Source organism: Pimephales promelas, chromosome 14 (assembly GCF_988280905.1).
Source record: "Pimephales promelas chromosome 14, fPimPro1.hap1.1, whole genome shotgun sequence".
In the NCBI taxonomy this organism is placed as follows: domain Eukaryota; kingdom Metazoa; phylum Chordata; class Actinopteri; order Cypriniformes; family Leuciscidae; genus Pimephales; species Pimephales promelas.
Window position 1 is genome coordinate 34,403,982 of NC_142782.1, and position 13,144 is coordinate 34,417,125.

The window sequence follows — 13,144 nt, forward strand, 5'->3', positions numbered from 1 at the left end:
TTGTGATGCATCATCCCGAGACTGAGAGAGATCTCCTGGTGTGTTTCAGGATGGCAGTCTGCAGTGTCCCACCTGTAAGGCCATCTACGGGGAGAAGACCGGCACACAGCCTCCTGGGAAGATGGAGTATCACGTCATCCCTCATTCCCTGCCGGGACACTCCGACACCAAGACCATCCGCATCGTCTACGACATTCCTGCGGGAATACAGGTACATCCAGAGAAACACACGTTATCTAAACGTTCTTAAAGGAGTAGTTCACTTTTAAAAAAACTTTTGCTGATAATTTACTCACCCCCGTGTCATCCAAGATGTCCACGTCTTTCTTTCTTCAGTCGAAAAGAAATGAAGGTTTTTGATGAAAACATTCCAGGATTTTCTCCATATAATGGACTTCAATGGGGACCAAACGGTTCAAGGTCCAAATGAGAGTTTCAGTGCAGCTTCAAAGGGCTTTAAACGACACCAGACGATGAATAAGGGTCTTATCAAGCGAAACGATCGCTCATTTAATAAATAAATAACAAAGTTTAAGTTTTATAAGCTCAAATGTGAGCTTATAAAAAGCTCAAATTATAAGCTCAATTATATATTGATATAAGCTCAATTTTATAAGCTCAAATTATAAGCTCTGTTCTGTTATGCGCGTTTGTGACTCTCCTGTTCAAACTCGTTCAAACTCAAAATGAACAAATCTTTTTCCGAGTCAACTCGTTCATTTCATTCGTTGAATGAACCAAATGATTCGAAAAAAGATTTGTTGTTCGAACGGCTCGATTTGAGACATATGGCAAAAGATATATCGAGAGAATTAAGAAAAAACGTGTTTTTATGTTTTGCGTTTTATCAAATTGTGCATATTTGCTTATACAGCTAGGAGACGATCAGTAGAACAGGGCGAACGAGAATGAAATAACAAAACAACAACAATCTAGTAACTTTATTGTATTCCGTATACTGAGTAAAAGTTGGTGTCAGATATTACAGTAATTATTCACACAAATGATAATGAGGGACTGGAGACTTTGTGCTCTGGCCCAGTTTTTGTAGAGAAATGCTTTGCACCAATATTTAATGTGTCAAGCTGTTTGTGCAGAATGACCTGTGGGCTTGTGGCTTATGGTCGTGTTTTTGCCATATGTGAGACAGGAAGTGGCTGAGCTCATTTCCTGTTCAATGAGGACAGTAGCAGAACTCTTTATCTCTCATGTTCTCGTTTCTCGCCCACTCGCTGTCTGAGCTCCGACGTCACTAGATTAACATGATAAAAATATTCCATCAAACCCATCATGGCAAGAAATGTATTTTTATGTCAGCATTGATTCAAAAGTTTGGGGTTGGTAAGATTTTTTAAATGTTTTTTATAGTCTCTTCTGCTCATCAAGGCTGTTTATCTGATCAAAAATATAGTAAAAATAGTGAAATATTATTATAATGTAAATCAGCTGTTTTCTATGTGAATATATAGTAAAGTGTAATTTATTCCTGTGATTTTCAGCGTCATCAGTGTCACATGATCCTTCAGAAATCACTCTAATTTGAGGATCTGATGATCAAGACACATTTATGATTATTATCAATGTTGAACAGCTCATATTTTTGTGGAAACTGAGATACATTTTATTTTTCAAGATTCTTTGATGAGTTCAGTTTACCAGCATTTATTTGAAATTGAGTTTAGTAACATTATAAATATATTTACTGGGAATTTGAGCAATTTAATGCATCCTTGATGAATAAAATATTAATTTCTTTAATTTGGACAGTAGTGTGTATTTATGTGTGTATATATATATATATATAGTGTGTGTGTACATATATTTTTATTTTCCATTGTAATTGTCTTTTTTAGGGCTGTCAAATCTCATCCAAAATAAAAGTTTTTGTTTACATAATATATGTGTGTGTGGTGTGTATAATTATTTTGTACATATATAAATACACACACATGCATGCATATTTAAGGAAAAAATATTATTTATATATAAAATATTTATATTTATATATAATATAAATTATTTATAAATATATATACATGAAAATATTTCTTTAATATATACAAGCATGTGTGTGTATTAATATATACAAAATAATCATACACACTACACACACATATATTATGCAAACACAAACTTTTATTTTGGTTGTGATTAATTGTGATTTAATCGCCCTACTTTTTTCAGTAATTTTGTTGTGTGGGTTTGTTTTTACTATTTATTTTTTTTTAAATGAAAATGAGAAATATTGATTTGGCGACTTGATAAAATATATTTTTTTTAAATTTCATTTCAAGTAAAAAAAAAAAAAAGGAAAAAAAAGTTTTATTTAACTAACCCTGTTCTATACATTCTCCATACAACGTTAGGAAAGGATTCTTGCAGTGAAACAGATTTACATGAAGGTCTCTTGGACTCTGATCATTAAAGTACTTATGTTACTGTCTCTTTAAGACGTGTGCGTGTGAAAGGCCGAGTGTTAGCAGGGATGATGTAATAAACACGCTTTAATCACAGCAGAGGTTGTGACTCTTCAAGTATGTCACATCAAACTAATTGAAAAGAGCAAGAATGATGCATCTTCGTTAATATTCATGTAAAGGCATGAGATGAGAGGGATTGAGTGTAATAATAATATTAATGCTTCATTCCCTGCTTCGCATGCCTTTGATCTGCTCATGTGAAGCCGTGATGTGATCAGAGAGAGTGGTGGCAGCGGGACAGATCCACACACACACACACACCCGCGAGTCCTCAGGGCATCGTTAGCCTCTTCCTCTCTGCTGCGCGCTAATTGAGCGAGCGGTGTGTGAAATGTGACCGCGTGTGTTTTCTGTGTGTTTTATCCAGACCACGGAGCATCCCAATCCCGGGAAAAAGTACAGCGCGCGGGGATTCCCTCGACACTGCTACTTACCGGACAACGAGAAGGGCCGGAAGGTGAGATAAACGTTAAACGTGTTGTTTCAGGCATAAATGTTGTTTTACGACATTTAATTTTTTTTAATTAATTTAAAAAAAAAAATTTAATTTAATTTTTTTAAGTAGTTCTGTTGCAACACCATAGGGATCTGCCAACCATCACACACCGATTTTCAAAAGTTGTTTTATTTTTTGCAAGGCTTTTATTATCTCAAAAAATGTGAAATCAAAAATAGCTGTTTAATAGTAAAGTGTAATTTTTTCCTGTGATTTTCAGCGTCTTCAGTGTCACATGATCCTTCAGAAATCACTCTTATATGAGGATCTGATGATCAAGACACATTTATGATTGTTATCAGTGTTGAAAACGGTTAATAAGTGTGTGGAAACTGTGATATATTTTATTTTTCAGGATTCTTTGATGAATGGAAAGTTCAAAAGAGCAGCATTTATCTGAAATACAATCTTTTGTAACATAATAAATGTATTTAGTGTCATTTTTGATCAATTTAATGTGTCATTGATGAATAAAAGAATTAATTTCTTTCAAAAATTGCAGAACAAGGTTGTTTCCAAGTTAAGAAATAATAAAAAGGAGATATACAATTATGGATCTGTCATAACTTAAAGTGGGCTATTTAGGCAATGATTAATCGCATCCAAAATAATAGCTTGTGTTTACATAATATATGTGTGTGTATAATTAATTTGTATATATATAAATACCCACACGTGCATGTATATATTTAAGAAAAATGTGTTATTAATATATCAAATATTTATATATAATTTTAATTATATATAAAGTATATACATGCAAATATACAAATTAATTATACACACTACACACACATATATAATGTAAACACAAACTTTTATTTTGGATGCGATTAATCGCGATTAATCGTTGCCCATCCCTAGTTAGGACTATTTACATGCTAAATTATGTTTTTTTTTTTAAAGTGTGACATCATATTGTGTGGATTTAGGACTAAATCTAAATCTAAAATATCTTAAACTGGTCTGATGGGCGAGTCATTAATGACATCATTTTGATTTTTGGGGGAACTATCCCTTTAAAACTCAATCCACTAAAATAAGTATCTTCCGGCAGACGGCCGTACGCATCGATTTACGGCGAACGCTAATAATTGTCTTATTTGAAGGTGTTGAAGTTGCTGATCGTGGCGTGGGACCGGCGGCTGATCTTCACCATCGGGACGTCCAGCACCACAGGAGAGACGGACACCGTCGTGTGGAACGAGGTTCACCACAAGACCGAGTTCGGGACCAACCTGACGGGCCACGGATACCCCGACCCCAACTATCTGGACAACGTGATGAGAGAACTGAGCGCTCAGGGCGTCGGAGAGGACAACCTGAAGGACTGACACACACACACACACCTCAACCTGAGGCGTTTCTGACCTCTCATCCACTGGGAACGATGGTTCTCTCTGAGGATCGTGTGAGAGACGAGACTGAGTCTCTATCTCATTCTTTTCTGAGGCTACCCATAATGCAGCTGGGCTCAGACCCAAGTGCATGTGGTAGTTGTATATACACACATTACTGGTTGACCGATATTGATTTCTCAATGGCCTCGAGAGATAAAGATGCTGATTTAGAGGCTTTTTAAACAGTACACAAATGCTTATTTTATTCTTTCGAAGCCAAGCGAACACCTCTGATAATCTCTGATAATATATCGGTCAACCGTTGCACCCGATATCTGTTCGGACAACATGGGGATCTTTTGTTTCCGTGTTGTTTTTTGCATCACTTTCAGACAGGGATGGTATTCCTTTGAAACGTTATGAGTTGGGCCTGCGTATATACGCAAGTAAAGGAGGCCTGTAGTCGTTCGTAGACGGATCCTGAACGCAGATTTGTGATGTTTGTGCAGGCGTGGTCTCGACCCGCTCGTGTGCTTCTGTTACACTGGAGCGCGAGCGGATCAGTTTAACATTTAGAACGAATGAGACGAGTCTTCTTGAAATATGCAATGATTTCATATTCTATCTTGCTCTTTTATTCCTCTTTTATGTCATTAATCCGAGAGTGTGGCGTTCTGCTTGCCGACGGGTTTGGGACTGAATACTAGCATACTACATTACGGTTTTATAATGTATGTATTATTCCATGGTGAATGTTTTAAATGGTTGTCCGTATATTGAGCATATTGCAGTGTTTCTCAACCACTAGGGGGCCTAGAGATAAATGCAGTCATTTATGATATGCTAAAACAAGCATTAAAATGAGCTAAAAATCAAGTTATTTTTCATTTTAAGTAAACAAAATGCTTTTGTCTTTAAATAATCAAGTTTTTATAGTTAGTAAGAACTGAAATAAAATAAATTATGTAAATTAATCTACTTATTTTATTTCAGCTATTTGCCAAAACAACGTTTCTCATTTTCATGTAGTAAAAGCTGTGGGGAAAAACGATGTTAAAAAAAAAAAAAAAAAAAAAAAAATTGGACTTAAATTCTAAATATTGTAAAATAATAGTATCTCAATGATACTAAAATAACATAAGCTGGGAAAACCGGGATGTATGGCATTTTTACTTTGGTATTTTTTAGAATGAATATACATTTTACCAGCTAAGCTCTGAAATATTTTACTGGGTAGAATAATGTAGATAATAATGATAAAAAAAAGAAAAAAAATCTTTATCCTAATCCTTTCAATTTTCATTTAGTTTCATTTGATTAAAAACTGGGGGGAAACAAAAACACATTAAATGACAAAAAATTGGAATTAAATTCTAAATATTGTAAAATAATAGTGTCAATGATAACAGAAGCTGGGAAATCCAGGATGTATGTTAAATTTGTTCCTTGAAAGATTATGTAAATTAATAAACTCATTTGGCATTTTTACTTTGAATATACATTTTACTATCTAAGCTCTAAAATATTATGCCGGGTTGAATAATGTAGGTAATAATGATCGTTATCCTTAAATTAGGAATGACTGCAAATTCATGGGATAAAAGAGCAGGAACATTATACTTCTGCAATCCTGAAATTTATAGATGCTTTTTTTTTACAATTTACAGACAATGCTGGGTTGTTTTAACCCAAATTTGGGTCAAATATGGACAAACCCAAATGTTGGGTTAAAAAATGTCATTTAAAACTTCAACTGTAAATTTTTTAATTGCATTTTTAACCCAACATTTGGGTTTGTCCATATTTGAAAAAATGCTGGGTTGTTTTAACCCAAATTTGGGTCAAACATGGAGAAACCTAGCCTTTGGGTCACATTTTTTTAAATTTCGTTTTTAACCCAACATTTGGGTTTGTCCATGTTTGACCCAAAATTGGGTTAAAACAACCTAGCATTTTTTTAGAGTGTGAAGTTGGGTTAAAATTTTTAATTACATTTTTAACCCAACATTTGGGTTTGTCCATATTTGACCCAATTTTGGGTTAAAACAACCCAGCATTTTTTTGAGTGTAGATTAAAATAAGGAATGGGGTCCTTGGAGGTTGAGAAGCATTGCATTGTGGGATACAGTATCCCTTACAGTGTGCTCCGGTTGCACCGTTTGACAAATGCAGTTGGTCATCCAGATGTGTGGACGCACACTGTAGAAGTAGTAGTGTGTTAAATGCTGTTCTGAGCACAGGCCTGGTGTGTGTGTGTGTGTGTGTGTGTGGTGAAGCCGGCTCAAACCGGTCTCGAGGCTGAAGTGGTGTGAGAATCACAGCGGATGTGATTAGATCTTGACGTTCAGAGATGATTTCTTCAGCTCAGTCCGTCTCTCTCGTTATTTCAGTTCCACCGTTCACACTGACAGCGTTGACCGCATCAGAACAAGCTTTATGGACATTCACAATATCACTGTTTGGCAATTGCAACGTTCAAAAGTAAAAGTTTGGTAAAAAAAAAAAAGAAAATTGGAAAGAGTCTAAAGGCTGCATTTAAAAATGTAAAAACAGTTCAATAATTTTACAATTTGGAATGTGAATGAATAGTAAAGTGTAATTTATTCCAGCATCATTCTTCTGTGATCCTTCAGAAATCACTCTAATATGAGGATCTGATGATCAGCAATGATGTTAAAAACTGAATCATTTGATTTTTCGGGATTCTTTGATGAATAGAACGTTCTAAAGAACATCGTTTATTTGAAATAGAATCTTTTGTAACATTATAAATGTCACTTTTGATCAATTTAATGCAACTTTACTGAATAAAAGCATTCATTTCTTGCTGATATAGCCGCGGTGTCAGTGTGAACGCGCACAGATCTTCAGTCTTCCTCCATCCAGAAACGCAAACGCAAACTCTCGGACTGTGTGTGTTCGCATCTTCGTCTTGTAATGCTTTAAACAACTATATAGAGTACAATATATAGAAGTCGACATATATACACGTGCATTTAAGAGTGTGATATATCTTTGAAGTGTTTAAATTATTTTTATACTTGTTTATCTACATATCTGCACACACACACATAGACGTGTACATATTTGATACATGTTGTTTTTTTGTGTGTAATCTGACCGTTTGTCAGTAACGTCAGGGACTGTTACCGTGATCTGAGCGTCGATGATGGCGTCGCTCTCGATGATGTCGCTGGGATTGAGTTTGTCCGCGTGACTTTAACTTGCCCACCCGAATGGGTCGTGTACCTTTATATATCTGCAGGGAATATTAAACATTATCATCAATACAAGCACTGCTCTCATGTGTCTGACATCACTGAAGAGCTCCTGTACTAACTTATACTGTATGTGTCCCTTTAAGAACTAACAGAGGGTTGTTTTAATTATTAACACAATTATTGACATTTTTACTTTCATAATTTCCCTTTTCATTTTAGTTAAACTTTTAGTGATATTTGTACTCATTTTATTTTCAATATGTCTATATACGTTTTATTAACTTTTAGTTCAGTTTTATTCATCTTAGTTGAAATGTTGCTTGCCAACTAACTGAAAATGAAAATGAACTCATATTTTTACATTTTATTTCATTTCAGTTGACTTTTATTTTATTTAAATTAACACAAATATATGTTTTTAAAACATACTTTTTTAGTTTTAGTTACTCTAAACGATGCTGGGGTTGTTTTAACCCAAATTTGGGTCAAATATGGACAAACCCAAATGTTGGGTTAAAAATGTAATTTAAAATTTTAACCCAACTTCACACTCTAAATAATGCTGGGTTGTTTTAACCCAATTTTGGGTCAAACATGGATAAACCCAAATGTTGGGTTAAAAATGAAATTGAAAAAACAAAAAAACGGCTAGGTTTATCCATATTTGACCCAAATTTGGGTTGAAACAACCCAGCATTTTTTAGAGTGTAATGAAGTGCATCAAAAATAAATCTTGATTTTAATAAATGGGTTGTTGACCATAACATTTTGATTTTTAACCATTTGAAATTCAACTAGTGTTGTCTAATTGATGATTATACACTCTCAAAATGCTGGGTTGTTTCAACCCAAATTTGGGTCAAATATGGACAAACTCAAATGTTGGGTTAAAATGTAATTTAAAATTTTAACACAACTTCAACTTTCAGTTTCAGCTGTACATTTTTTAACCCAACATTTGGGTTGGTCCATATTTTACCCGAATTTGGGTTGAAACAACCCAGCATTTTTTAGAGTGACGCACTCACACAAATATATATTTACAAACTTTTACGTCCAATGCAATTAATCGATTTGACAGCACTAAATTTAACAATTTATAATGAATGAATGAGGCATTCATACACAACCCGAACACTGAAGAAACTTTAGTTTTTGAACTGAATGATGTTTGAGATCCTGTAAACGGGCTTGTACAGGGGCAGTAGAGGCTTTAATCTGGTGTTGCTCATCGTTTTCATACACTGTAATAATTGCTGGGTTGTTTTAACCCAACTTTGGGTCAAATATGGACAAAGCCATTAACCCAACGTTTGGGTTTGTCCATATTTGACCCAAAGTTGGGTTAAAACAACCCAGCAATTATTAGAGTGTAGTGTGTGTTGTTCCTGCTACAGATGTTACAAAGAGAAAAGGATCAAATGGATCCGAGATGAAAATATTCTGCGCAAGATTTCACGGAAATTATTTTACGAGTGACTTTGGCGCATTATGCAAATCTGGTGGATGATTTATTTTTACCCAGCATGCCGCTCTTTTCAAAGGTGACTAATTAATTAGACCCCCTCATTAGTCCTGATTAGATCATTCAACACCTGGCCATTCGGTCCATCCCAAAATAACTTAATTGTTTTGGACGATATTTCGTCGTTTAGAGCCGCGACGCGTCGTTCTCTCGCTGCATGTTGGTCGTGAGGCTTGAACACATCGGAGATGTTTTCCGGTGGAGTAGATATGTGTGTGTGTGGTTATTAATATTATCAGGTGATTTCAGATATGGCGCTTATATAAGACCTGCTGATTCCGTCCAGATTCATTAGCGCTTGTAATGAAAAGCGATCGTGAACTGAAATAGGAACTTTCCCAGAAGGAAACGAGCTTTCTGAGGAGAACACGGATGAATAATTTTGTAGCTGGCACACATTTAAGTGTGTCACAACCTCAAACCTGCTCTTCTCACGGATCTTTCTGAATTTATTGAAAGGATTTAGGTGGTCGATGATGATTTTGTTGTTCGTTCGGCCTCTCATACGATGGACTAAAAACATTGATGTCAAATAAAAAGCGCATGGACTTGTTCTTCATGTCATAGACTCTTACAGGCAATAGAATTAACATGTAACGTCATCAAGATAATCTATTTCAAATATCAGACAAACTGTTGTTTGATGAAACAATACAAAAGGGCTTTTATGATACGTGTCTTAATGAATCTGTTATGATCTTGTTGCATGTCTGTGTTTCCTGTGAAATAAACTCTCTCCTTGAGCAAAGGGAGATCGATTCGACTTCTTTCTTTCTCTCTTTTCTTCTTCTCTTTTGTCTTCTCAGTGTTATTAAAGGGATAGTTCACTTTGAAATTAAGTTTTGGTATGTTTTAGTTTACCTCAAAGGGCATCCTTTGACTCTCCTGTTCGAATTCGTTCATTAAAATGAACGAATCTTTTCCCGAGTCAATTCGTTCGTAAAAAGATTCGTTCATTTTGAAGTTCGAACAGGAGAGTCACAAACGTGCGTCACAGAGCAAGGCGAGCATTTGTGCTTATAAAACTTAAAATGTGTAATTTATTTATTAAATGGCCGCTCTTTTCGCTAGAGAAGACCCTTATTCATCGTCTGGTGTCGTTTAAAGCCCTTTGAAGCTGCACTGAAACTCTCATTTGGACCTTAAACCGTTTGGACCCCATTGAAGTCCATTATATGGAGAAAATCCTGGAATATTTTCATCAAAAACCTTAATTTCTTTTCGACTGAAGAAAGAAAGACGTGGACATCTTGGATGATATGGGGGTGAGTAAATTATCAGCAAAAGTTTTTTTGAACTACTCCTTTAATGAAGCGCCTCTTTCTCCTGTTTTGTCAACAGTTTTTTGCTGTAAACTAGTGGTGAATATGAATATTGTCCTGCAGGAGTGATGATAATACACATATTATCATTATGAAGAAAACAAATCATTTGTGTTTGACATGTTTCAAAAAGCACCCCAAAGAACGGAGATAAAGTCAGGAGGAAAGGAACTGGGGTCAGTAAGAATTATTTTCCTTTTGAGAAATTATTACTTTTTCAGCAAAGGACGCATTCAACTGATCAAGTGACACTAACATAATTTATAAATAATGTTACAAAATTTGTAACGTTACAAATTCTATTTCAAATAAATGCTGTTCTTTTGAACTTTTTTTTATTCATCAAAGAATCCTGAAATTAAATGCATCAGTTTCCACAAAAATATGGAAATTGATAATAATCATAAATGTTTCTTAAGCATCAAATTAGAGTGATTTATTATTGTATATTAGTAATGATGCTGAAAATTCAGCTTTGATCACAGGAATAAATTACACTTTACTATATATTCACATAAAACAGCTGATTTAAATCATATTTCAGTTTTTACTGTATTTTATGATCATGAATTCTGCAGATAAGCCCTTCAAAAATATTACAAAATCTTACTGACCCAAAACTTTTGAGTGGTAGTGTATATAAAAGTAAAAAAAAAAAAAAAGTAATTATATATTTATTTATTTAAAAAAAGAAATAAATAAATAAATATATTTTTTCACTTTATTTTAAGGTGTCTTTGTTAATTATGCATTTAGGTACAGAGTAATATTATATGTACTTACTATAGGGTTAGGATTAGGGTTTGTTTTGGTTTATAGTTGCATGTGACTATGTAAAAAAGACACTGTAAAATAAAGTGTTGCTGAATTTTTTTCATTTAAATTATTTTGCATTTTTGAAATTCACAGCTAATTCTTGATCTAACTCATTATTTATATCGTAATATTTCCTGTCAAATTTCATGAATGGCACTGAACTATAGTGCAGATGTTAAATGTCAGCTTTATGTAATCATAAATGTAATTCTGAATTCATTATTTGAGGTTAGACTGGATTGAGTGTTTGAGAGAAAGACGTTTTCACACAGTTTTGTGTAAACCTGTTTTATAGTCAACAGCAAATGCTCTCCGTCCAAATTAACCAACAAAAGCAAATTACTGCACAAGAAAGCAAATATTTTAAATATATATTTGGCCAAAGAAAGAAATTTCAGCTGTTTTCCTGCACACACACACACACACACACACACGCACACAAAAACGCTGTTTGGCACAACGCAACGCCTCTTTAAAAAGCCGAGATTATTCTAAAAAATCTGGTCGTATTTTTTCACAAATAAATAAAACCACCATACTACCCCAGATAACTGATAAAGAAACATCTAAACACACTCCACTCGGCACAACATGATGTTCTTCCTCAATATTTCTCTTGTTTTCCAGCACAAAAATCGAAACATTCTCAAATCAAGAGACATTTACAGGAGAATAAGCAAAATGACAAGATATTAAGACTGGAAAATGCATAAAAATGAAATGAGTTTGTGTTTAAAACAAGAACAAATAACCATCAATGGGGTCAAACAAATTATCGTTCACTATTTATGTTTTTTAAGCAAAAACTCGCGTCATTTTGATACATTTTTCATTAAACAAGCCTTAATATCATCAGTTATTTCGCTTCTCCAGTAAATGTATCTGAAAAACAATTGCAGTGACATCACTGGCTGGCAAGCATCTGATTGGCTGTTTCAGGTTTACACCGCTAGCCTGTGGACTCAGTGTTAACCTGGTTTTGTTCACAGCAATGGCAAATCTAGAACATGGCCGGCTGCTTAAAAGCAATTTACAATCCACTTTAAAGATAAAACAATGAATGTTCATTACAAGATATATGGATCCTTTGTGCGCAAATATAAAAATATTACAATTACAATATTAATCAAGTTCATCTGGTCAAGAACTAGTTCACCTGCATCGAAGAAAAGCCAGAAACCAAATTGCACAAAATAGATTATGATTATTAGATTATGACCAAAAGAGCCACTTCATAATGTGTGTGTGTGTGTGTGTGTGTATGTCAAACACTTGAAAGTACAAATACATAAAAATATTTTCACAGACATTCATCAGTAAGTGGAGTTGCATAATTTGATGTTGGAGTGTGTGAGTGTGTTGCTGGTCTATGAGGTCAGGATGAAGGATCTGCTCTCGTCTCGTTCTCGACTCTGGAACGTCGTATGCGCTCGCTCTAAATCCAGAACAACATCCAGCAGACGAGCAGCGACCACACGAGAGCGCTCACATCGGCCCTGCACACACACTGACACACACACACACATTTACACTGGGATACATGTGCTTGTGGTGCAGATCTGCTTCACAAGTGTGTGTGCGAGTCTGACCTGATGACTGACCTGACTCTTCCTCCTCAGCGGATTCCATTTCCTGTGTCTCCAGGAACTTCTTCCTGTGTTCATCAGGAGATCAGCACAATCAGGATGTGTTTCTTACAGAGAGTTACACTCTTAGAAGAAAAGGTTCTATCAGCGCTACATATTTGGAACCCCTAAAAGGTTCTATACACTCTTAAAAAAGGGTTCCTCTGGGTTCTATATAGAACCCTGGGGTTCCATACTTGGCCAATAGAACCTTTTACCAAAAAAAGGTTCCATTTTGGAGTTCCATATATGAAGCGGGGGATGGAACCATTTCTGGTTGTAAATAGAACCATTTCTTCTAAGAGTGTAGCATGGTAAT

At 34.8% G+C, this 13,144-nt stretch overlaps 2 protein-coding genes across 7 annotated transcripts in view; one reads left to right on the forward strand and one right to left on the reverse strand.

The window, feature by feature from the left end:
* The window catches only part of dtx1 (deltex E3 ubiquitin ligase 1), a 51,705-nt gene extending 41,880 nt beyond the window's left edge, over positions 1 to 9,825 (forward strand). For all 3 annotated transcript variants that reach the window (XM_089119915.1, XM_089119916.1, XM_089119914.1), the window contains exons 8-10: positions 50 to 211; positions 2,848 to 2,937; positions 4,086 to 9,825. In XM_089119915.1, the coding sequence (XP_088976041.1) occupies positions 50 to 211; positions 2,848 to 2,937; positions 4,086 to 4,310 (477 nt within the window). In that variant the 3' untranslated portion in view covers positions 4,311 to 9,825. The remainder of the gene's footprint in view (positions 1 to 49; positions 212 to 2,847; positions 2,938 to 4,085) is intronic.
* Positions 9,826 to 11,472: 1,647 nt separating this feature from the next.
* rasal1a (RAS protein activator like 1a (GAP1 like)) overlaps positions 11,473 to 13,144 on the reverse strand; it is a 31,447-nt gene continuing 29,775 nt past the window's right edge. For 3 of the 4 annotated variants that reach the window (XM_089119911.1, XM_089119909.1, XM_089119910.1), the window contains exons 21-22: positions 12,790 to 12,854; positions 11,473 to 12,707 (exon numbers count right to left, since the gene is read on the reverse strand). In XM_089119911.1, coding sequence (XP_088976037.1) covers positions 12,568 to 12,707; positions 12,790 to 12,854 — 205 coding nt within the window. In that variant the 3' untranslated portion in view covers positions 11,473 to 12,567. The remainder of the gene's footprint in view (positions 12,708 to 12,789; positions 12,855 to 13,144) is intronic. The other variant, XM_089119912.1, reaches the window with a different exon arrangement.